Here is a 24,568-nt window from a genome sequence, read left to right as displayed (position 1 = left end):
AGGCCGCCATAAAGAAAACTACCAAGACTAAGATCTATTATGAGGAACTGGCAAAGACCGTTCATGAGCGCCACACTGACACCCAACCCTGCCTGGAAAGGAGAATGGGGTTGGTTGTGGCATTTGACAAGGACAGTGGTACGGTTTTATTCAAGATTATACCACCGGCAGAGACTTGTATGTCAATCGGAGGTCCGTCAAGCGGAGCTACCTCCCGGAGCACATGCATAACCTCCGCGAGGGAGAGGAAGTGGAGTTCACCCCTGCCGAGGGCCTGCGAGGCCCCTACACCACTACTGTGACCCGTCCCAGAAAGGAACAGGAGGACTGGGAAACTGATGAGGACTACACTGGCTGTGAGCATGAACCAGCGCGCTCTCCAGAACCGGCCCATCATGCCTTTCAAGAGCGGGGCTCTTTCATTGGCCCGAACGTCTTTTGGCAACCAGCAGTAGTGGAGAAGTGGGTGAGCCTGTATCTGTCCCCTGAGCTGCCTCGCCGGGAGAAAACTATAAAGGAACTAGAAAACCTGGAGCGATTCCATGCGACTCTGGACCATATCCGAAAGGGTAAAAGAACGGACGCACCACCTGAACCTGCAGCGGCTGTGCAGGATGCAACTTCCCTACCTGTACCAGTGGTAGCTCTGGAAGACAGCGATCCCGAATCCGAGAGTCTGGATGACCAAATTGTCCGTCTGGAGGAACAGCTGCGTGGACTGCGCCGGATTGCTACTGCCAGAATCCGGACTCCACCTAGGAAAGAAGAAATTAGACTCCAGTACTCGGACATCGCTGGGTCAGAGGTAAGGGTACCTGTCCCTACCAGCCGGCCACCTACTGTGTCTGCGGCTGCGGTGAGGCCCTCCTATACTGTGCACCGTCGTGCAGAGCCAGTTGTCCAGGAACCCACAGAACCGCTTGCAACAGCGGTACCTAGGCCAATGCAGCCCACGATTATTATGCCTGGACCGATGCGGTCCCCAACTGTGATTACCCCTAGGCCTATGGGGCCCATACCAATTAGGGGTCCCTTCATGCTGCAGTTGCCCCCCAATACCGTTTTGTGGGCCCATCCATCTGTGGAATCTCAATACAGGCCCAGTTTGAGAATGGAGCCAGGGAGCACCACTGTTATGCCAAGTGGATTTGACATGCCCCTGTGAATTGGCCTGCTAGGTCATTGATTTGAGTATTTCTTTTGCCAAGGGACCTTATTGCTGAGGATTTAACCCTTCCAGGACAGGAGTCCTTTGTTTTGGTCCTCTGTTGCTGCTGCCAGTTGCCCACGGCTCAGTGGAGGCGGTAAACCACTGAAAATACCACATGCATCAAGGCCATATCGTTTACAGGACCCCCTGCCTGCTTCTTCAATACTTGAGCCAAGTTGTGCCTATTTTTGTTTGCACCTTTAACCCTTTTTAACCCCCTTTTCAGGTTGATTAAGGGATATTGCAGCACTTATTTTTATATGCCATTTTAAATAATGTGGATTACTTTTATGTGCTGTGATTTTTATTATGCAACTTAAATTCCAAGGAAATGCTACTTAAAGAAATGTGCCCAGAGATGGACTCCACTGCATGTGCCTCTGAGATCTTATACCTCTGCTGGATTAGAACACTTTCTATGAATAATTTTACAAGAAGGAAACCTGGGTACGGACTCATGTTGTTCTTTGAGCCTCCAAGAACTTTTAATTGTTTTATATTTTTCTATGGACTACTACTGTTCTATTATGGACAATTTGCACTTAAAATATTATTATGGATTATCCTGGTATCATTGATACGCTGCACCAGGTCAGCGCCCCTGTTCCCTTACATTATCCTGAGAGAAGAGAACGACGCCCCTTTTCACTGTACTTGCTCCTAAGCCAGCAGAACTGCCTGATATATATATATGTACTTGCAAATGTGAATGTATTTTCCTGCTTTGCATTATTTTTGTCTTTCAGATGCAGTATCCATCTGGGCAGGGCCCCTTCATGTTGCGCCGAGGACGGGCAACGTTGTAGCATGGGGGGTATGTAGTGTCCCACTAGGTAGGCGTGGGCACTACACAAGGGTCAATTGGTTCACGTGTTACTTCTGCTCACAAGGGACAGTAATATTATATTTAACTATGTACTTTAATGTATTTTATATGTGCTTTTGTATGCAATGTTTCCCCTGTGTCATGCATAGCAGGCCTATTAGGGTGTAGTTAGGCATTCTAGACACTAGAGGGAGATAGTGAGCCCCTAGTATAAATGTTCAGGCCCAGACAGGGAGGAGTGAGATCATAGTCAGGAGTCTGTGGAGACAGAAGTGAGAAGGTACCAGCCAGAGATATGCTGAGGGCCTCCTCCTGACATGCAGCTTGATAGCCCTGGCTGCTAGCTACGACCAGGAGGCTAGCAATTAGGCATCCGGGCCTTGGGATCCAGCCAGCTAGAATAGCTGTGGGGATAGAGCAGCATTGTACTGCAAAGCATTAACTGTATACCCTCCAAGTATCTTGCAAGATTGAAACCTGCTGTGCTGTGAAGTAAACCTGCTGTGCATTTGTATTATAAAGAACTGCATCATTATCACCTACTGCAACTGTCTGTATAAAGTTGGACTGTTTCCTAAAGTAAAGCAACGTTTAGTTTACCACCTATGTACTCTATTACTACTCCTACAAATCGGTGTGCCACCGTTACAGGCACTGGCGTCACGATTCTTAAAGGGACCTTGCCCCAGGCACTCAAAACACCTGCAACATCCAGGGCACCTCATTCAACATCAGGCCAGGTCTCTCTATACAGAGTGTGCCCCAGAGGAACTTGTGTCTACCTCTCATTCACTGTCGCATGCCTGCCCAGGGTTCTCCTCCAAAAAGTGAGTAACCCTCGATTGCCCATAACCGTGACCTCACTGTCGCAATACCCTGCAGGTCTGGCGTGCTGCAGCAACATCCCTAACAACCAATAGGAAAGTTGCCTACCCCCAGCAGTGCTGTTTTTTTTGCAATTCTGAGAGATAGAGCAGTGACATTGCTGTGCTCTGTGCTTTCATCTGGATCCTATTCCTTATCCAATTACATTAGATAGTTAGTTAGCCCATATATAATGCAGATAGTTAGTGGGAGATAGTCAGTGTAAGTTAGATAGTGATATAGTGTAGTTGATAGGTTCCAGTGCAGGGTGTTAGGTAGTGTGATAGGAATTACTGTTTCTCTGCTGTCCATACATACATGCTACAGACATAGATGCTGTGATGTCACAACAATACTTAGTGCACCAATCAGTAATATCTACTCAGACCTGATAAAATGTGAAGTTGCACGTATTGCACAAAAAATATGCGAGTCATTAATGCTGATTGAATGACTGGAGATCACGAATTCTAGAATTCGCGAATTTATTGCGAATATAATGTGAAAAATTTGTGAAATATCGCAAAAATATTGCCTATGCCGTTCATCACTAGGGGTCAGTTCAGTGTCTGATGTCTCCCTGATGTTTCTAAGGCGAGGGTAACACATGGGGGATGCTGCATGCGACTGAATGTCTGCCCACCCACAGCGGCCATTGCGTACAATGGCAGCAGGATTTTGAAGATGAGACCTTTGGTTGACATGCAGCAGTCACCATGTATGAATCCAGCTTTAGGCATTTTCACTGCTAATTTAGTTGAATCTCTTTCCAAAAAATATCTGTTTTCCCTTGAAGGGATCATCCCATGATGTAAAAATGAAAATCTATTTGACAATCTCTTACTAACAAAGCTAGAACCAGCCCTGTACCTCACATGGATCCAGAGATCCCCCCATTCATTGCTCCAATTGCTTGGCTAAATTATTTTCCAAGCTGGCAGCTCAGGGGATGTGTCCTTTCAGCTGAAGGTCTCTCACTATCACAGCTCAAGAGGTGTGTCGTTTCTGATGCAGCTCTCTCCCTATTACAGCTCAGGGGGCGTGTCTATTCTGCTGCAACACTCTACCTACATCTTAGATGGTGTTTCCTTTCTGCTGCTCCCTCCTTGTCACAGCTCAGGGCCATGTCCTTTTTTCTGCTGGTCTCTGCCTGTTAAATCTTATTAAGTGTGTCCCTTCTGCTCCAGCTCCCTCCCTGTCACAGTTCACTTTCTTGTAACTCAGTGGCTGTACACAATTTTTAATTACATGCAATTACAAAAGTATTCAGATCCAGGTGCTGGTTTGAAAAATCTAGAATATTTTTTAGTGGGACAACCCCTAAGGATATTAAGTAGTGTTGAGTGAATCGAAGTATCCGAAGTGGACTTCGATCTGAATTTCAGGACGATTTCAATTCGCCATGATGACAAATTTCCTCACAAATAATTTTTTCCAAAAATGGTGGCTGAAAAAAAACTAACCTCATCCACTTGATCGCGAAGAGGCCGTAAACCATCACTAGGCGGCCAGACTAGCATTAAGTCTGTACTACATTGGACACCTATATCCACAAGTGCTTGCTAGTGCCAGCCTATTGCCTTTTAACCAGCCGCCATACCACCTCATCTGGTGCCAGGAACTGCACTTTGTAGTTATTGCTGCTGGATGTGCTGCAAGTTATAATCTGACTTTTTATACTCTTACTTCTGGCCTGATTCTTCAATCTAGACTTTCACTGCACCGAACCCCATAGAGTGAGGGCCTGAGGGAGTTTACCGTGACACAACAGCTCATCAGGGCCACTACCACTCCCATTCTCTGCATCGGTTCCTCAGAGGCTCGCTGCACTAGCAATGTGGCTTATGGCACAAAATTATCAAATACTTGATGGTGGTGGCAACCAGAATAAATCATTGCTATTGAATCCCCAAAATACAGTACTTGCGTATAGCTCTGTACATATGGAGCCAGATTTTTTTTTAATATAAAGTCACTTATGATTATTTCTTAGTAAATAACACAAATAAAATTTTGCTCGGAAGGTGTAAATTCCAATAGTGCTGTTTTCTAGATCTTGAAGCATTTGATGATGAACTCTTCATATCCATCCATGGTCACATGCCAGCTTCATAAGATGGGAAGAACAGATAATGACAAATAAAGCACAATCCTTGGCTAAGGTCTTCAGAAAGATGTAGAAATTGGAGTTACCTCCACTGAACCTCCTATCGAGGGATCTGTCCACATCAGGTAGCCTTCTGTCTGCTCAGCACCAAGTGCCCTCATATACTGTGGGCAGGTGACTGGATAATGCGAACAGTGTAATATTTCATGAACGTACAAGGAAATAAAGGAAAAAAATATTCTTACATCTGGGGAAAAATTGGGGATTTTTATTATCTCAATTATTTAGAAACCCCCAGGTGGATTCACATCAGATATCGGGCTCAGCCTTAGTTCTTGTAGTCATAGCAGACATATCTGTTGTTGTTTTTAGCATCTATCTATTAGTCATAATTAGTGTTCAGGAAAACAAAGTTAAAGTGGAATTCAATTAGAATTTCATATAAAAATTGATTTACCACAAATCCGAATTTCTTGGCAATTTGTGGTGACAAATTATTTTTTTCTGAAATAGCGGTAAAAAACAAAAAATACATACTCACCTGTTCAGCTGGTTCAGCTGCACAGGGGCCCAGCATGGGAAGGGGCCCATTATAGGATACTAGTGAGCGGAGCCACGCTGCACTGTCCTGACTGCGTACAGCATCAGAATGTACAGCGCGCACTGATTCTGCACGCAGTCAGGTGACAGTGCAGCGCCGGCCGGAGGAGACCAGTAATTGGGCACTGCAGGAGAGGACATTGGACATGCAGAACAGCGGCGGAGCAGGAGAGGTAAGTTTATTTATTTCGAGTCTGATCTGAGGTCTGAGCATCTGATATGGAGGTCTGAGCATCTGATATGGGGGTCTGAGCATCACCAGGGAAGGTGGCGCAAGATAAAGCTCAAGACACTTGATGCTAGAACCCCCCCCCCTCGCCGAGATCGCCTGTAGAATGTTGGATCCCCTTGTGGTCCTGTGAATAGATGACCCGGTGGACTCCAAAGTATTATGCAAGGTATCATTTATTGGATGAGCTCGACGCGTCTCAGGGTGTATATGCCGGATCCGGCACTAATACACTTCAATGTAAATTAATGCCGGATCCGGCATTCCGGCAAGTGTTCAGTATTTTTGGCCGGAGAGAAAACTGCAGAATGCTGCGGTATTTTCTCCGTTCAAAAAACGTAAGATGGACTGAACTGATGCATCCTGACCGGAATGCTCTCCATTCAGAATGCATTAGGAAAAAACTGATCAGTTTTTTTCCGGTATTGTGCTCCGAGGACGGAACTCAATACTGGAAAACTTTAACGCAAGAGTGATAGTACCCTAAGTCTGTAGATGTCCACAGGAGAAAGCCTGGAGATGACCAGGCAAACATATGAGACCATAAATATAACATCTGAAGAGTGACATCTCTAGTCCAGAAGATTGCAATTGCTATACAGAAATTACAGAGGATTCAAAAGTTTGTGATCTTCTTACCATTTAGATTTTATTGTCTCCTACAGATGGACACACTTTAGCAGAATAATCCAGGTTCATGAACAGAATGCTAGAATTAAAGTCTCTGGAGGTTCTGATTCTTGTAAAGGGAGATCCAGCTGGTGTAGGGAGTAATACAGGCAATGCTCACTGGAAAATGGTATGAAAATTAGCTCTCCTCCAGAAGGAAGAAAGCTATCTCTCTAGTGCCACCTATAGGTAGCTAACCTGTACATCAGTATCTGACCCATTAAAGAGCTTGAAACATGACTAGGAATATTAGGCAAACAAAATGGATGTCTCTAGTTTGGCTGACATCCTGCCAGCCTAAGGGTGCCAGAGCGCTCTCCTGGTCCTACGCTGCCAGCATCCCATTGCTAAGTAACTAGCTTCCTGGCCAGTAAGGGTGCTCTGCTTGCTACCGCCCCAGCATATTGCTGGCAGGTGCGCTCCATTGCAGACTTGTTGACCAGCAATGGGCCAGGCTCCATGAACTGGAGCACCAGTCAATCAGGGGGATCAAGGTCTGTAATATGTCACAGGTCACATGGGTGGACAGCCTATTTAACCACCTCCGGACCGCCTAACGCAGGATCGCGTTCCGGAGGTGGCAGCCCTGCGCAGAGTCACGCATATATGCGTCATCTCGCGATGGCCGAGATTTCCTGTGAACGCGCGCACACAGGCGCGCGCGCTCACAGGAACGGAAGGTAAGAGAGTTGATCTCCAGCCTGCCAGCGGCGATCGTTCGCTGGCAGGCTGGAGATGTGTTTTTTTTTAACCCCTAACAGGTATATTAGACGCTGTTTTGATAACAGCGTCTAATATACCTGCTACCTGGTCCTCTGGTGGTCCCATTTGTTTGGATCGACCACCAGAGGACACAGATAGCTCAGCAATATGTAGCACCAAGCACCACTACACTACACTACACCCCCCCTATCACTTATTAACCCCTTATTAGCCCCTGATCACCCCTGATCACCCCATATAGACTCCCTGATCACCCCCCTGTCATTGATCACCCCCCTGTCATTGATTAGCCCCCTGTAAAGCTCCATTCAGATGTCCGCATGATTTTTACGGATCCACTGATAGATGGATCGGATCCGCAAAACGCATCCGGACGTCTGAATGAAGCCTTACAGGGGCATGATCAATGACTGTGGTTATCACCCCATATAGACTCCCTGATCACCCCCCTGTAAAGCTCCATTCAGATGTCCGCATGATTTTTACGGATGCACTGATAGATGGATCCGATCCGCAAAACGCATCCGGACGTCTGAATGAAGCCTTACAGGGGCATGATCAATGACTGTGGTGATCACCCCATATAGACTCCCTGATCACCCCCCTGTAAAGCTCCATTCAGATGTCCGCATGATTTTTACGGATGCACTGATAGATGGATCCGATCCGCAAAACGCATCCGGACGTCTGAATGAAGCCTTACAGGGGCGTGATCAATGACTGTGGTGATCACCCCATATAGACTCCCTGATCACCCCCCTGTAAAGCTCCATTCAGATGTCCGCATGATTTTTACGGATGCACTGATAGATGGATCCGATCCGCAAAACGCATCCGGACGTCTGAATGAAGCCTTACAGGGGCATGATCAATGACTGTGGTGATCACCCCATATAGACTCCCTGATCACCCCCCTGTAAAGCTCCATTCAGATGTCCGCATGATTTTTACGGATGCACTGATAGATGGATCCGATCCGCAAAACGCATCCGGACGTCTGAATGAAGCCTTACAGGGGCGTGATCAATGACTGTGGTGATCACCCCATATAGACTCCCTGATCACCCCCCTGTCATTGATTACCCCCCTGTCATTGATACCCCCCTGTAAAGCTCCATTCAGACGTCCGCATGATTTTTACGGATCCACTGATAGATGGATCGGATCCGCAAAACGCATCCGGACGTCTGAATGAAGCCTTACAGGGGCGTGATCAATGACTGTGGTGATCACCCCATATAGACTCCCTGATCACCCCCCCCCTGTCATTGATCACCCCCCCTGTCATTGATCACCCCCCCTGTCATTGATCACCCCCCCTGTCATTGATCACCCCCCTGTCATTGATCACCCCTCTGTAAGGCTCCATTCAGACATTTTTTTGGCCCAAGTTAGCGGAATTATTATTTTTTTTTCTTACAAAGTCTCATATTCCACTAACTTGTGTCAAAAAATAAAATCTCACATGAACTCACCATACCCCTCACGGAATCCAAATGCGTAAAATTTTTTAGACATTTATATTCCAGACTTCTTCTCACGCTTTAGGGCCCCTAGAATGCCAGGGCAGTATAAATACCCCACATGTGACCCCATTTCGGAAAGAAGACACCCCCAGGTATTCCGTGAGGGGCATATTGAGTCCATGAAAGATTGAAATTTTTGTCCCAAGTTAGCGGAACGGGAGACTTTGTGAGAAAAAAATTAAAAATATCAATTTCCGCTAACTTGTGCCAAAAAAAAAAATTTCTATGAACTCGCCATGCCCCTCATTGAATACCTTGGGGTGTCTTCTTTCCAAAATGGGGTCACATGTGGGGTATTTATACTGCCCTGGCATTCTAGGGGCCCCAAAGCGTGAGAAGAAGTCTGGTATCCAAATGTCTAAAAATGCCCTCCTAAAAGGAATTTGGGCACCTTTGCGCATCTAGGCTGCAAAAAAGTGTCACACATCTGGTATCGCCGTACTCAGGAGAAGTTGGGGAATGTGTTTTCGGGTGTCATTTTACATATACCCATGCTGGGTGAGAGAAATATCTTGGTCAAATGCCAACTTTGTATAAAAAAATGGGAAAAGTTGTCTTTTGCCAAGATATTTCTCTCACCCAGCATGGGTATATGTAAAATGACACCCCAAAACACATTCCCCAACTTCTCCTGAATACGGCGATACCACATGTGTGACACTTTTTTGCAGCCTAGGTGGGCAAAGGGGCCCATATTCCAAAGAGCACCTTTAGGATTTCACAGGTCATTTACCTACTTACCACACATTAGGGCCCCTGGAAAATGCCAGGGCAGTATAACTACCCCACAAGTGACCCCATTTTGGAAAGAAGACACCCCAAGGTATTCCGTGAGGGGCATGGCGAGTTCCTAGAATTTTTTATTTTTTGTCACAAGTTAGTGGAAAATGCTTATTTTTTTTTATTTTTTTTTTCATACAAAGTCTCATATTCCACTAACTTGTGACAAAAAATAAAAAGTTCCATGAACTCACTATGCCCATCAGCGAATACCTTGGGGTCTCTTATTTCCAAAATGGGGTCACTTGTGGGGTAGTTATACTGCCCTGGCATTCTAGGGGCCCAAATGTGTGGTAAGGAGTTTGAAATCAAATTCTGTAAAAAATGACCTGTGAAATCCAAAAGGTGCTCTTTTGAATATGGGCCCCTTTGCCCACCTAGGCTGCAAAAAAGTGTCACACATCTGGTATCTCCGTAATCGGGAGAAGTTGGGGAATGTGTTTTGGGGTGTCATTTTACATATACCCATGCTGGGTGAGAGAAATATCTTGGCAAAAGACAACTTTTCCCATTTTTTTTATACAAAGTTGGCATTTGACCAAGATATTTATCTCACCCAGCATGGGTATATGTAAAAAGACACCCCAAAACACATTCCTCAACTTCTCCTGAATACAGAGATACCACATGTGTGACACTTTTTTGCAGCCTAGGTGGGCAAAGGGGCCCACATTCCAAAGAGCACCTTTCGGATTTCACAGGTCATTTACCTACTTACCACACATTTGGGCCCCTAGAATGCCAGGGCAGTATAACTACCCCACAAGTGACCCCATTTTGGAAAGAAGAGACCCCAAGGTATTCGCTGATGGGCATAGTGAGTTCATGGAAGTTTTTATTTTTTGTCACAAGTTTGTGGAATATGAGACTTTGTATGAAAAAAAAATAAAAAAATCATCATTTTCCACTAACTTGTGACAAAAAATAAAAAATTCTAGGAACTCGCCATGCCCCTCACGGAATACCTTGGGGTGTCTTCTTTCCAAAATGGGGTCACTTGTGGGGTAGTTATACTGCCCTGGTATTCTAGGGGCCCAAATGTGTGGTAAGGAGTTTGAAATCAAATTCAGGAAAAAATGAGGAGTGAAATCCGAAAGGTGCTCTTTGGAATGTGGGCCCCTTTGCCCACCTAGGCTGCAAAAAAGTGTCACACATCTGGTATCTCCGTACTCAGGAGAAGTTGAGGAATGTGTTTTGGGGTGTCTTTTTACATATACCCATGCTGGGTGAGATAAATATCTTGGTCAAATGACAACTTTGTATAAAAAAATGGGAAAAGTTGTCTTTTGCCAAGATATTTCTCTCACCCAGCATGGGTATATATAAAATGACACCCCAAAACACATTCCCCACCTTCTCCTGAGTACGGAGATACCAGATGTGTGACACTTTTTTGCAGCCTAGGTGGGCAAAGGGGCCCATATTCCAAAGAGCACCTTTCGGATTTCACAGGTCATTTTTTACAGAATTTGATTTCAAACTCCTTACCACACATTTGGGCCCCTAGAATGCCAGGGCAGTATAACTACCCCACAAGTGACCCCATTTTGGAAAGAAGAGACCCCAAGGTATTCGCTGATGGGCATAGTGAGTTCATAGAACTTTTTATTTTTTGTCACAAGTTAGTGGAATATGAGACTTTGTAAGAAAAAATAAATAAATAAAATAAATCATAATTTTCCGCTAACTTGTGACAAAAAATAAAAAGTTCTATGAACTCACTATGCCCATCAGCGAATACCTTAGGGTGTGTACTTTCAGAAATGGGGTCATTTGTGGGGTGTTTGTACTGTCTGGGCATTGTAGAACCTCAGGAAACATGACAGGTGCTCAGAAAGTCAGAGCTGCTTCAAAAAGCGGAAATTCACATTTTTGTACCATAGTTTGTAAACGCTATAACTTTTACCCAAACATTTTTTTTTTATCAAAGACATGTAGAACTATAAATTTAGAGCAAAATTTCTATATGGATGTCGTTTTTTTTGCAAAATTTTACAACTGAAAGTGAAAAATGTCATTTTTTTGCAAAAAAATCGTTAAATTTCGATTAATAACAAAAAAAGTAAAAATGTCAGCAGCAATGAAATACCACCAAATGAAAGCTCTATTAGTGAGAAGAAAAGGAGGTAAAATTCATTTGGGTGGTAAGTTGCATGACCGAGCAATAAACGGTGAAAGTAGTGTAGGTCAGAAGTGTAAAAAGTGGCCTGGTCTTTCAGGGTGTTTAAGCACTGGGGGCTGAAGTGGTTAAACAGCCAACTGCTCGCCACAGTTGCCTTTGATTAAGGTGTTACTGCTATACCCTGCCTATTGTGTTTTTTAAACTCCGGATTCCTTGGACCAAGGCATGTTTTGTATACTATCCCTTTGCCTGACGATTTGGACCTTATGCGACTTCCTGTTTTGACTTCTTGGCAATGTACGTTTCTGCATTCTAGTTTATGATTTGGCTTTAGATTTGATTTTCCTGGTATTGGCTTGTACGACTCTGCTCTTATCCATTTGTTTCTTGTTATGGTTATGACCCATTTCCTCAGTATCGGCTCTGTATACCTGTCACCTTGTTTGTTACTTTGTCCCTGTTTTGTTTCCTGTAAGCCCCTGTACTTAGTTAGGAAGGGACCGCCGTCCAGTTGCGGGCCGTCATTTAGGGAGGATTGTGCAAGCAGGTAGGGACACTGATGCAGGCAAAGTTCAGGGCCTCACAGATCCCTAACGTGACATATCCCTAGTCATGTAATGGTTTGTATGTTGACATTTAGGGTTGCCATCTGTAGGTGGCGGTATAGAAACAGTTTTCTTCCATAGTTTAAACTGACAAATCAAAATGGGGGACAGAGATGGGATTGTGTAATTAAGCACCACAATAAAGATTTATATGTTATTTGAATATGTAAATCTCTTTGAATAGAAGCTAAATAGGATATCATAAAATAAATATTTTTTTCATATACATTCTTTTAAATATTTACTAGGTAGTAAATTCCTCAAAATTCTGTAAGGTGTCTAAGATAAAAAAAAAAAGGATTGTTTTTCCCCAGAATCTAATCCATTCTAGTTCGTAGTCCATGTCCAGTTATATACCTCAGCTCCATTCACATATATGAGCTGCAGTACCCTACGCAGCCTATGCATACATGAGGTGCTGTTCCTTCATTGTCATTAAATGGATTTATATGATTATTAAAAACAGAAACAGTGCTAATATTGTTCTTTGGAAGTTCTTGGAACTACAACTCCAGTAAATTCGGTGGAACTCTAATAACAGATCCTGGTGCTATTCTGGATGGAAAAAAAAGCAAGGAAAAAATTAAATCCAACATTTTAATCCAAGAGAATAAAATCACATTTTTGCCGTAAATTGGAACCTCTGACGCGCTTCGAGCTCAACGTTCTCTCTTGCTCGTTATGAATAAGTCTTGAGTAAGAGGATGTGCGTAAAGAAAAACAAGACAAATAGGTTAAATAGTTTTATTACAAAAAATTAATTTATGCAAAACCACACTTAAAAAGGAAAAACACAACGGATTGTCTAAAAAACCACTAAATCTTGCATCATCCAAGTTGACTTCCATATATGTAACCTTATTGTGCTTGTTAGGTTGTACGCATATTAGCATTCTGACTGAATGGAATAAAATGTATTGAGCATGATGTCCAATGTGGGGGTAGCATGCTACAGAGCAGGAGGAGCTGAGAAAATTCATGTATAACTTTGCAGGCAAAGGTTCAGGATAACTTTTCATATATTGATTTAAAGCTTAGGAGTCCAGTAGGCGGAGTAAAGTAGGTGTTATTCACTGATAGGACCACCCACTGGACCCAAGCGCAGAACGATCAGGGATTAAATGAATAAATGATACGTTATATAGAATCTTTTCTTACAAAACTATATATCAATCTGCTCAGCTCCTCCTGTTCTGTAGGATGCTGCCCTCAGATTAGACTGCATGTTCAATGTGACAGGTTCCCTTTAAATCTGAACGCGCATCGGAGTGACTGGCAGCGGGAGGACGTACAGGAGTACTATAATGTATAGTACAAGCGAACAAGGGATTGCAGGTTCAAGTCCCTTAACGAAAAGAAAAGAAATGTAAAAAAAATAAAAGTTGAATAAAGTTTTTAAATAAATGACAAGAAAGAAAAAGTTTCCCATGTCTATATGTATATAAAAAAGTTAAAGATAAGCATAATTGTATCGCTGCATCCTCTACGGCCCAATATATTGAAATATTTCATTCAATTTAAAGTTGTCACTATCCTTGTGCCGCCAACCACTGACTTAGTCCTGGGGCACATGAGACTGATAATTTGAGAAGTGTGTGTTCTTGAGGCTCTAGAATGTAACTTTTTGGTGGGGGGGGGGGATTTGTTTACCCCCTGTCCCCCTCCTGGGAAGACCTACAAAGGGAAGCATACTTACCTGATTCTCACTGCTGGGTCCTGGCTCCCCGGCCTTTGCTGCGTCACTCAGGTCCCCCACTGTCAACATCCACTTTGACACAGCTGCAGCTAGTCTCTGACCATGATGCAATGGGAACAAGTCACTGTTGCAGCCATCGATTGGCTGCAGAGGTGTCAAAGCAGATGTTGACAGTGGAGCCGGGAAGTGAAGGAGCCGAGACCAAGCGCTGGGAAGCAGGTCTGCACAGAAGGAGGGGGGAAAAGGTTGCAAAAAAAAAAAAAAAGAAAGGCGGGCAAACCCTTTAAGGGTAATTTTTTAGATTACACATAGCTTCAGTAGTATTAAGGAAGTGTGCTTAAAAAAATCTGAAATAATTCTTACAGCATTCTTACAATAAGATACAATAGTACAATGCACAATAGTAATAGCCTACAACCACTATAGCACTGCAGTTTATATATATATATATATATAGGTTCCCTACCCTAGGAGGAGCTTCGTTGTTAGGCCTCATGCACACGAGCATGTGCCGGCCGTTCCGTACATTAGGGACCACAATTTGCGGTCATCCCCAATGCATTGCACCATCCGTGTGGTTGCCGCAGATGGATCCAGACCCATTCAAATTGAATGGGTCCGTCATCCATCCGCACCGCTAAAAAATAGAAAAAAATTTGGCCGTTGCGGAGGCACAGAGAGAAACCCCACGGAAGCACTCCGTAGTGCTCCTGTGAGGTTCCGTGCCTCCATTCTGCAACGCTCCACATCCGTTATACGGTGTGCACACGGCCGGTGCCTGCGGGCCGCAGTACAGGCATGGCTGGGCAACGGCTATATGCATGAGGCCTTACATTGTATCATACTGTTCAGCCGCCATGTGATGCATATGTACAAAAAAGTAAAAACTATATACTGCAGTCCGTATTTGTCCTTGTATTGCATGGCTTATATAATGGAGATAAAAGCCACAAGCTACTAATATGTAGAAACCATACTGTAACAATGAACGTCGGAAGCCTAAAGCCTTCGACATATCATAGTGCTTTATTTTCCCTTTAAAATAGGAAATAGAATATAACAGAACGCCATTTCATATGGCTATAACATATACCTTACCATAAGGGGGATGTGAGTTCACAGTAGGTGACAAATAAAAAAAAAGGCTATCACATATACCTTCCTAGGGATGTCCTCAGTATTACATATGTAGTTCACGGTAGGTTACAAATAAATTTAAAAAAGAAGCCATGCTCACCTTCACCAACCATTGTCCTTCTGATGTTTTCCTGGTTCAACAAAGGAAATGCCTTGAGATGACTTCTCAGCCAATCACTGGCCATAAGCTTGGCCCACTTTAGTCTGTGGTTGGCTGGTTGACATTTCCTGCATGTTGAGCCGGGGCCAGGAAGGGAAGACTAGCAGAAACCAGAGCAGTTTGGAACGGTGTCTGCATGGAATCGGTGAGGGTGTTGATTTTTTCTTATTTTATACCCAGTGTGAGCCGTACATAAAAAAAAATGATCTAATACTGCTGGAGGATCCCTAAAACCTTCTATATATAGATGTGAAAATGAAAAATAAAATAGCAGTTGCAAGTGAGACAGTAAATTGATTTTCTTCCTGAAGCCTTAAAGAGAACCTGTCATCAACTTTATGCTGACCGTACTGAGGGCAGTATAAATTAGTGACAGAAATGCTGATCTCAGCGATGTGTCACTCATCAGCTAAAAGTAAGTGGTTGCCGAGAACCAGCATCATAATCATTGCAGCCCAGGCCTTGAAAAGAGTCAGATCTACCTGAGAAGAGTCCTGGTTATTCCTAATCTCCTGCTCTCCCGTCCATCTGCTGATGATTGGCAGTTCTCTCCTAGAGAGAAAGGGAGAAAACTAGGTAGAAGACTGTCAGCCATCAGCAGGAGAGCAGGAATTCACTAATAGCCAGGACTCTTCTCAGGTAGATTTGACTCTTTTGAAGGCCTGGGCTGCAATGGTTATGATGTTGGTTCTCAGCAACCACTTACTTTTCGCTCATGAGTGACACATCGCTGAAATTAGCATTTCTGTCACTAATTTATACTGCCATCGGTACGGTCAGCATAAATTTGATGACAGGTTCCTTTTAAAAGACATAAACTTTGACAACAACTTTTATTTCCTCATTCTGTTTCCTCATTTTACATATGTATAAAAATAAAATAAAAAATATATATAAAAACAGTCAGTTCTTGCTACAAAAAAAAATTAAAAAGCACTGCAGCCCAAATAGAAGCCTATATGAGCAGTTCAAAGAAAAAAGTTTGTAAATGACAAAGAGAAAGCTTATCGACAGACTTCACACTGATTCTTCTCGTAGTCCAGTATAGAATTGTCTACAAATACTGGCTATACATTCAATAGCTAAATAAGAGGCAAGAGAGCAACAGGACCGGACAATCTGCTTCTCGACTCTGTATTTTTAAGTGCTAACTCCTTCATTTTCCAGATTATTTGGACTCCTACTGTCAGATGTTGATGGTCCACCAAAATAAAATAAAATTCTTCTACTCCATGGTATCTTCACCTGATTATAAAAACATCAGCTATCACTGAACCCAATGAGTATGGGAAGCTCACTCTTTTCATAATAGACTTGACATTTTTGGTCTTTCTTTGGTAATTAAGGTCTTATTTCCATGTTTCAGAAGTGAGAATGCACCAACGTACTAAAAGGCAGACATATTTCAGAAGTTCACCTTATGCCCCATACCATGTAAATGTATTAGCATATGTGAACATCCAAAATCCACGTGGTTCCAGTCATGGGAGAATTTTCTGTCAATAAGATTTAAACTTCAAAGCAATCATGAAACGATAATTTGGTGAAACCATTGGAGTTTTGTATCCCCTTGTGATGTCAGTAGAGTACTGTATTTTTGAAATGGTCTGGAGAAAAGTTTCTGTAGACTTGTCAAGAAACATTGACTTCCACGTTATCTCCGATGAATGATGTTGTCTCCTCTCTGATGGAAAAACAGAGTGCAGAAATTAGATTGTAAATGGAAACATAAAAAATGAAATTTTCCAAAATATTGTAAAAAATTTTAATGGGGTTGTCTGGTTCAGAAAAACAATTTCCAAATTTGGACTTAAAGAGGACCTTTCACCGATTCTTACCCTATGAACTAAGTATACAGACATGTGGAGCGGCGCCCGGGGATCTCTCTGCACTTACTATTATCCCCGGGCGCCGCTCCGTTCTCCTACTATGCCCTCCGGTATCTCCGTTCCCTAAGTTATGGTAGGCGGAGTCTGCCCTAGCGCTGGCCAATCGCATTGCAGAGCTCACAGCCTGGGAGAAAATAACCTCCCAGGCTGTGAGCTCTGCGCTGCGATTGGCCAGCGCTAGGGCAGACTCCGCCTACCATAACTTAGGGACTGGTATCTCCGCCTACTATAACTTAGTGAGCGGAGATACCGGAGGGCATAGCGGGAGAACGGAGCGGCGCCTGGGGATAATAGTAAGTGCAGTGAGATCCCCGGGCGCCGCTCTACATATCTGTATAGTTAGTTCATAGGGTAAGAATCGGTGAAAGGTCCTCTTTAAAAGGATATTTCTGCCACTTCCATACCATTGTCCAGTGACCCGCTTTGCTGGTGATGTCGTTCCGATACAGGGGCGTATGACCACTGGCTGCAGATGATGAGTGGCTGTAGCAGTTACATGCCCCTGTGTTTGAACATCACAGCAAGCAAAGAGTGATGAGGGACTGGGAAGCATTGGTATGACGGTGGTGGGGGATCCATGTTTTTTTGTGCTTAAGCAGCATTTTCAACACATATTCACAGACTACCACCTATAAAACATAGCCTTTATTTCAGTCACATTAAAATAATCCCCCAAAATATATGAAAAAGGAAAAATTAATAACAAAAATTTAATAAAATAAATTGTAAGGAATAGTGTTTGGCGCAGGTGTAGACTGATTTGTGAATGGGGCACTGTCCCTAAGTCTCACTCTATTTTTCGATACCCTGCCTACAAAACGGAATGGCCGTCCTAGGGCCACGTGGGAGGGTCCTGAATGCCTATTGATATTGCTTAGCTGATAGACTACCATAAGGTACCAAAAAATAAAAAACATGAACCAAATATTGATCCACTATCAGTATGGCATTTGCCACGGTTAGTATATTGACAAAAAAAAAAGGGGGTACAACCCACGAGCCTAACAAAATGGTATCCAAAATCACTATCAGATGTTATTCAAGTTCTTATCATTAATGATGACCCCGTTCCAACGCCTTTCGCCCCTTCAATCACTGGGCTCATCAGGGGACATATTAACATTATTTAATAGGAGACTGGAACAGATGCTTAAATAATATATATCTCCAGCAATAGTAATTGGCATTAAAAAATGATAGGCCTAAAAGCATAATAGTTATCGGTATTCAGTTTTAATATATGTAATTCCCTACCCCTCCCTGTATGAGTCTTATAATATATTTATATCATAGTTGGACATTTGCATTGAAGGGTTAAATTGTCACTGTATACTTGCATGCCCAATAGATCGATAATGGTAAGTGTGATGCCCTCAGGTACACAGAGACGATGGTCAGTGCGTCAGGGAGGGAAGGGGATGCAGTTCAGTCAGGCGTCCCACGATGGTGACCAGGGCCGTTTTTTAGGTGTGACCCTGGGCAAAATTGAAAGTGGGGCCCCAAATCCTGAAATATTGGACTAGCAGTGTGACAGCACTTTGTAGGCACGGACAGCGGTTGCAACCACAGCAGCTGCGTGTAGAATGCTACCTTATATCTCTTTAGCCTTTCCACTGTAAGCTGCTGATCCTGCAGCCTCTTTGGGTATGTTCACACAGAGCATTTTCTGTGCTTAAAAAAACCTAATGCAGAATCCGAATCAGTTATTTTTTGGATGTGTTTTTTTTCAGACTCATTTTATAAAACACTTTTTGATGCAGTTTTGGCGTGGATTTTTATTCCTTCCCATTTTCAATGGGAATTCTGGACATGGACCACGCGTTATGAATGGCTTGGGCACTTCTGTATTTCCATGGTGTCGTTTATAAAACCACAAGCTGAAAAAAAGGGTTGTCCCATCCAGGCCCCTGAAGTGAAGGGAGAGCACAGAGTGCATGCACGGTCATCCTCCATTATACTGTGAGTGTTCTGATAATAGCTGATCACTGGCTCTCTTATTTTTTGAAATTTCAATGCAGTGAATGGAGATTGTTATGGGGGATCTGTGGATGACACTGTTATGGGAGACCTGTGGATGACACTGGTATGGGGGATCTGTGGATGACACACTGTTATGGAGGATCTGTTAATGACACACTGTTATGGGGGATCAGTGGATGACACTGTTATGGGGGATCTGTGGATGACACTGGTATGGGGGATCTGTGGATGACACACTTATGGAGGATCTGTTAATGACACACTGTTATGGGGGATCTGTGGATGACACTGTTATGGGGGACCTGTGGATGACACACTGTTATGGGGGACCTGTGGATGACACACTGTTATGGGGGACCTGTGGATGACACACTGTTATGGGGGACCTGTGGATGACACTGTTATGGAGGATCTGTGGATGACACACTGTTATGGGGGTTCTATGTATGACACTGTTATGGGGTACCTGTGGATGGCACACTGTTATAGGGGACCTGTGGATGTCAAACTGATATGGGGGATCTGTGGATGACACACTGTTATGGGGCAATCTGTGGAGGACACACTGTTATGGGGGAATCTGTGGATGACACACTGTTATGAGGGACCTGTGGATGACACACTGTTATGGGGTATCTGTGGATGACACACTGTTTGGGGGACCTGTGGATGACACACTGTTATGAGGGATCTGTGGATGACACACTGTTATGGCGGAATCTGTGGATGACACACTGTTATGGCGGAATCTGTGGGGGACACACTGTTATGGGGGATCTGTGGATGACACTGTTATGAGGGACCTGTGGATGACACACTGTTATGGGGGACCTGTGGATGACACACTGTTATGGGGGATCTGTGGATGACACTGTTATGGGGGATCTGTGGATGACACACTGTTATAGGGGGATCTGTGGATGACACTGTTATGGGGGACCTGTGGATGACACACTGTTATGGGGGATCTGTGGATGGCACTGTTATGGGGGACCTGTGGATGACACACTGTTATGGGGGAACTGTGGATGACACTGTTATGGGGGATCGGTGGATGAGACACTGGTATGGAGGATCTGTGGATGACACACTGTTATGGAGGATCTGTTAATGACACACTGTTATGGGGGATCTGTGGATGACACTGTTATGGGGGACCTGTGGATGACACACTGTTATGGGGGACTTGTGGATGACACACTGTTATGGGGGACCTGTGGATGACACTGTTATGGAGGATCTGTGGATGACACACTGTTATGGGGGTTCTATGTATGACACTGTTATGGAGTACCTGTGGATGACACACTGTTATAGGGGACGTGTGGATGTCAAACTGATATGGGGGATCTGTGGATGACACACTGTTATGAGGCAATCTGTGGAGGACACACTGTTATGGGGGAATCTGTGCAGGACACACTCAGAAATAGATCTATATTAGCCTGTTTTCGGAGGCATTCTAATGCTTCCCTTTCTGAGAGTTGTAAACGGACTAGATCGGGATGTTGGGGGCGGCACATGCGCAATAAACGCTCGGATGCCGATGCCCGTAATCGGTAATGTTGTGCGCAGGCACGGTAATTCGGATGCGCGCCGCAGGCGCGAGATTTCACACTGAAGGGAGAAGGTAATCAGAAGATCCTAGGGTGGGCCAGAGTGGTGAAAGGGGAGGGGTTTCAGATGAATAGCGATGAGGGGCCTGGGCACCGGCCGCTGGAAAACGCCTCCCCTGGGCACCTTCAGACCTAATTTGCATATTGAAAAAGTGTTTTTTGAAGAAAAAAAGCAACGGACAGCTAAACAGTAAGTAGCATTCACATATGGGGACTATAATGCTGATAATGGTGTTAGTGTTCTATAACGGTCAGTATAGGTGACCCCCCCCCCCCAGTGCGCTTCCTTAAAATGGGACCTCAACAGCAGCCCATCCCCTTAACTTTTACCTTTATAGCAGCCTTCCACTTTAACAGTGAGTTTCACAGCACACCACCCCCTTGACAGTGACCTCCACAGGGGCCTGCCCCCTTAACAGTGGCCTTTACAGCAATCTGCCCCTTAACACTGACCTCCATAGCGGACCATCCCCTAGGGTGTCCAGAGATCCAGTTTTAGGCCGGACAGTCCGGCTTTCAGACTCCCTGTCCTCTGTCTGGCGCAGGGCCTGGACGGACACAGGGATGTCCTTTTGAACAGCTCACTCTAAGACAGCAGCACTGCGCTGTCTGAGCGTGAGCTACAGGGAGAAAGTCGCCCTCCCTCCCACCCCTGCAGCTGACAGAAGTTTAATTTTAACTTCATTTTTTCAATCCCTGTCGGCTGAGGAGTGGGAAGGGGCGTGGCCTAATCAGATTGGGTGCGTGTCCTTTTGAATAGCTCACTCTCAGACAGCAGCACTGTGCTGTCTGACTGTGAGCTGCAGGGAGAAAGTCACCGTCCCTCCCACCTCTGCAGCTGACAGAAGTGGATTTTTAACTTCATTTTTTTCAATCCCTGTCGGCTGCAGAGTGGGAGGGGGCGTGGCCTAACCAAATCAGAGGCGTGACTTAGCGGGACCTAGGGACAGGGTTTTAAGTCCGCCTTTTGAGGGTGGCTTGAATGGCCACCTTACCTGTCCCCTGAACTGTGACCTCCATAGCACTCTTCTCCCTTAACAGTGTCATCCACAGCGCCCTGCCCCTTTAAAGCTGACCTGCAGAAGTGAAGAAAAATGGCAGGGTTGTTATGGAAACCTGCAGTAAAACTGTGTCTATGTGGAAAGGAAGGACCTGCGAGCTTCTATTGGCTGATAAGGGACATGTGACCGTGTGTATGGCAGTTAAAGACTTGTATATATATATATATCAGGAACGGTCTGTCCTAGAGAGCTGAGACCCGGTCTAAAACCTTCCCGGACACCCAATTTACCTGTGTGCCAAATTTGGGTCCAGTCATTTGGTCACACATAAAGAACCGACATACACACGTTCAGACGACCAGACAGAAACTAATTTTTATATATATAACAGATTTATATCATAGTTGGACATTTGCATTTTCTACTATTGAAGGGTTAAATTGTCACTTATTTTGATCAGAATGCAGCTGAGTCGCTACATCAATGTATACTTGCATGCCCAATAGATCGATAATGGTAAGTGTGATGCCCTCAGGTACACAGAGACGATGGCCAGTACACAGTTTTACTTTTTTTTTATAATGGAATACCCTGTCCCTGTTAATAGAGCCATATTCCTTTTTCAGGACTCTAATCTATAAATCATAAAAGAGAATAGTACAAAGGAGCATGCACTGGAGGACTCCACACCATGTAATCCTTCGTTTCCCCTGCAGTGGTGCTGTATCAAAATTAATCAATTACTACCAGAATCCCCCTCAGATTACAGCTAAAGCCTACGAGATCACTTGTAGAACCCTTTTAACAAAAATAAAGTATACAAAACAGATGACCACTATAAACCGCAAAAACTGTGTGAAAAATCCAGTTTCATGGCAAGACATTTAACAAAACTAAGATTCATCTCTCTCAAGAAGGTCCCTTAGTTATGTAGATCATAGCCTTTGTGCCATGAACTTAACACAGCCAATGGAAATTTCCATCACTTTTGGCAGCCCTTAACCCCTTCTGGACCGGGCTCATTTTCACCTTAAGGACCAGGCCATTTTTTTGGAAATGTCACTTTAAGTGCTAATAACTTTAAAACGCTTTGACTTATCCAGGCCATTCTGAGATTGTTTTTTCGTCACATATTGTACTTCATGACACTGGTAAAATGAAGTAAAAAAAAATTTTTTTTTGCACAAAAAAATACCTAATTTACCAAAAATTAGGAAAAATTTGCAAATTTAAAAGTTTCAGTTTCTCTACTTCTGTAATACATAGTAATACCCCAAAAAATTGTGATGACTTTACATTCCCCATATGTCTACTTCATGCTTGAATTATTTTGGGAATGATATTTTATTTTTTGGGGATGTTATAAGGCTTAGAAGTTTAGAAGCAAATCTTGAAATTTTTCCGAAATTTACAAAAACTCAATTTTTAGGGACCAGTTCAGGTCTGAAGTCACTTTGCGAGGCTTACATAATAGAAACCACCCAAAAATGACCCCATCTAAGAAACTACACCCCTCAAGGTATTCAAAACTGATTTTGCATACATTGTTAACCCTTTAGGTGTTGCACAAGAGTTATTGGCAAATGGGGAGGAAATTTGAGAATTTCATTTTTTTTGTCTAATTTTTCCTTTTAACCCATTTTTTTCCACTAACAAAGCAAGGGTTAACAGCCAAACAAGACTGTATCTTTATTGCCCTGACTCTGCCGTTTACAGAAACACCCAATATGTGGCCGTAAACTACTGTACGGCCACACAGCGGGGTGTAGAGTGAAAGGTGCGCCGTTTGGTTTTTGGAAGGCAGATTTTGCTGGACTGGTTTATTTACACCATGTCCCATTTGAAGCCCCCCTGATGCACCCCTAGAGTAGAAACTCCATAAAAGTGACCCCATCTAAGAAACTACACCCCTCAAGGTATTCAAAACTGATTTTACATACGGTGTTAACCCTTTAGGTGTTGCACAAGAGTTATTGGCAAATGGAGATGAAATTTGAGAATTTCATTTTTTTGCCTAATTTTCAATTTTAACCCATTTTTTCCACTAACAAAGCAAGAGTTAACAGCCAAACAAGACTGTATCTTTATTGCCCTGACTCTGCTGTTCACAGAAACACCCCATATGTGGCCGTAAACTACTGTATGGCCACACAGCGGGGCGTAGAGTGAAAGGTGCGCCGTTTGGTTTTTGGAGGGCTAATTTTGCTGGACTGTTTTTTTTACACCATGTCCCATTTGAAGCCCCCCTGATGCACCCCTAGAGTAGAAACTCCATAAAAGTGACCCCATCTAAGAAACTACACCCTCAAGGTATTCAAAACTGATTTTACAAACTTTGTTAACCCTTTAGGTGTTGCACAAGATTTAATGGAAAATAGAGACACAATTTCAAAATTTCACATTTTTGGAAGATTTTTCATTTTAATATTTTTTTTCCAGTTACAAAGCAAGGGTTAACAGCCAAACAAAACTCAATATTTATGGCCCTGATTCTGTAGTTTACAGAAGCACCCCATATGTGGTCGTAAACCGCTGTACGGGCACACGGCAGGGCGCAGAAGGAAAGGAATACCATACGGTTTTTGGAGGGCTGATTTTGCTGGACTGTTTTTTTGGCACCATGTCCCATTTGAAGCCCCCCTGATGCACCTCTAGAGTAGAAACTCCATAAAAGTGACCCCATCTAAGAAACTACACCCCTCAAGGTATTCAAAACTGATTTTACTAAAGTTGTTAACCCTTTAGGTGTTCCACAAGAATTAATGGAAAATAGAGATTCAATTTCAAAATTTCACTTTTTCGGCAGATTTTCCATTTTAATATTTTTT

General features: G+C 43.6%; 1 protein-coding gene across 1 annotated transcript in view; it reads right to left on the bottom strand.

Moving 5' to 3' along the window:
• Positions 1–15,924: 15,924 nt before the first annotated feature.
• The window catches only part of LOC120993187 (T-lymphocyte activation antigen CD86-like), a 70,863-nt gene continuing 62,219 nt past the window's right edge, over positions 15,925–24,568 (bottom strand). The window contains exon 7 of the mRNA XM_040421747.1: positions 15,925–16,938. Within this exon, the coding sequence (XP_040277681.1) occupies positions 16,887–16,938 (52 nt within the window). The 3' untranslated portion in view covers positions 15,925–16,886. The remainder of the gene's footprint in view (positions 16,939–24,568) is intronic.

The sequence above is a fragment of the Bufo bufo genome, chromosome 3, assembly GCF_905171765.1.
Source record: "Bufo bufo chromosome 3, aBufBuf1.1, whole genome shotgun sequence".
Lineage (NCBI taxonomy): Eukaryota > Metazoa > Chordata > Amphibia > Anura > Bufonidae > Bufo > Bufo bufo.
This window is presented reverse-complemented; position numbering and strand designations above follow the sequence as displayed.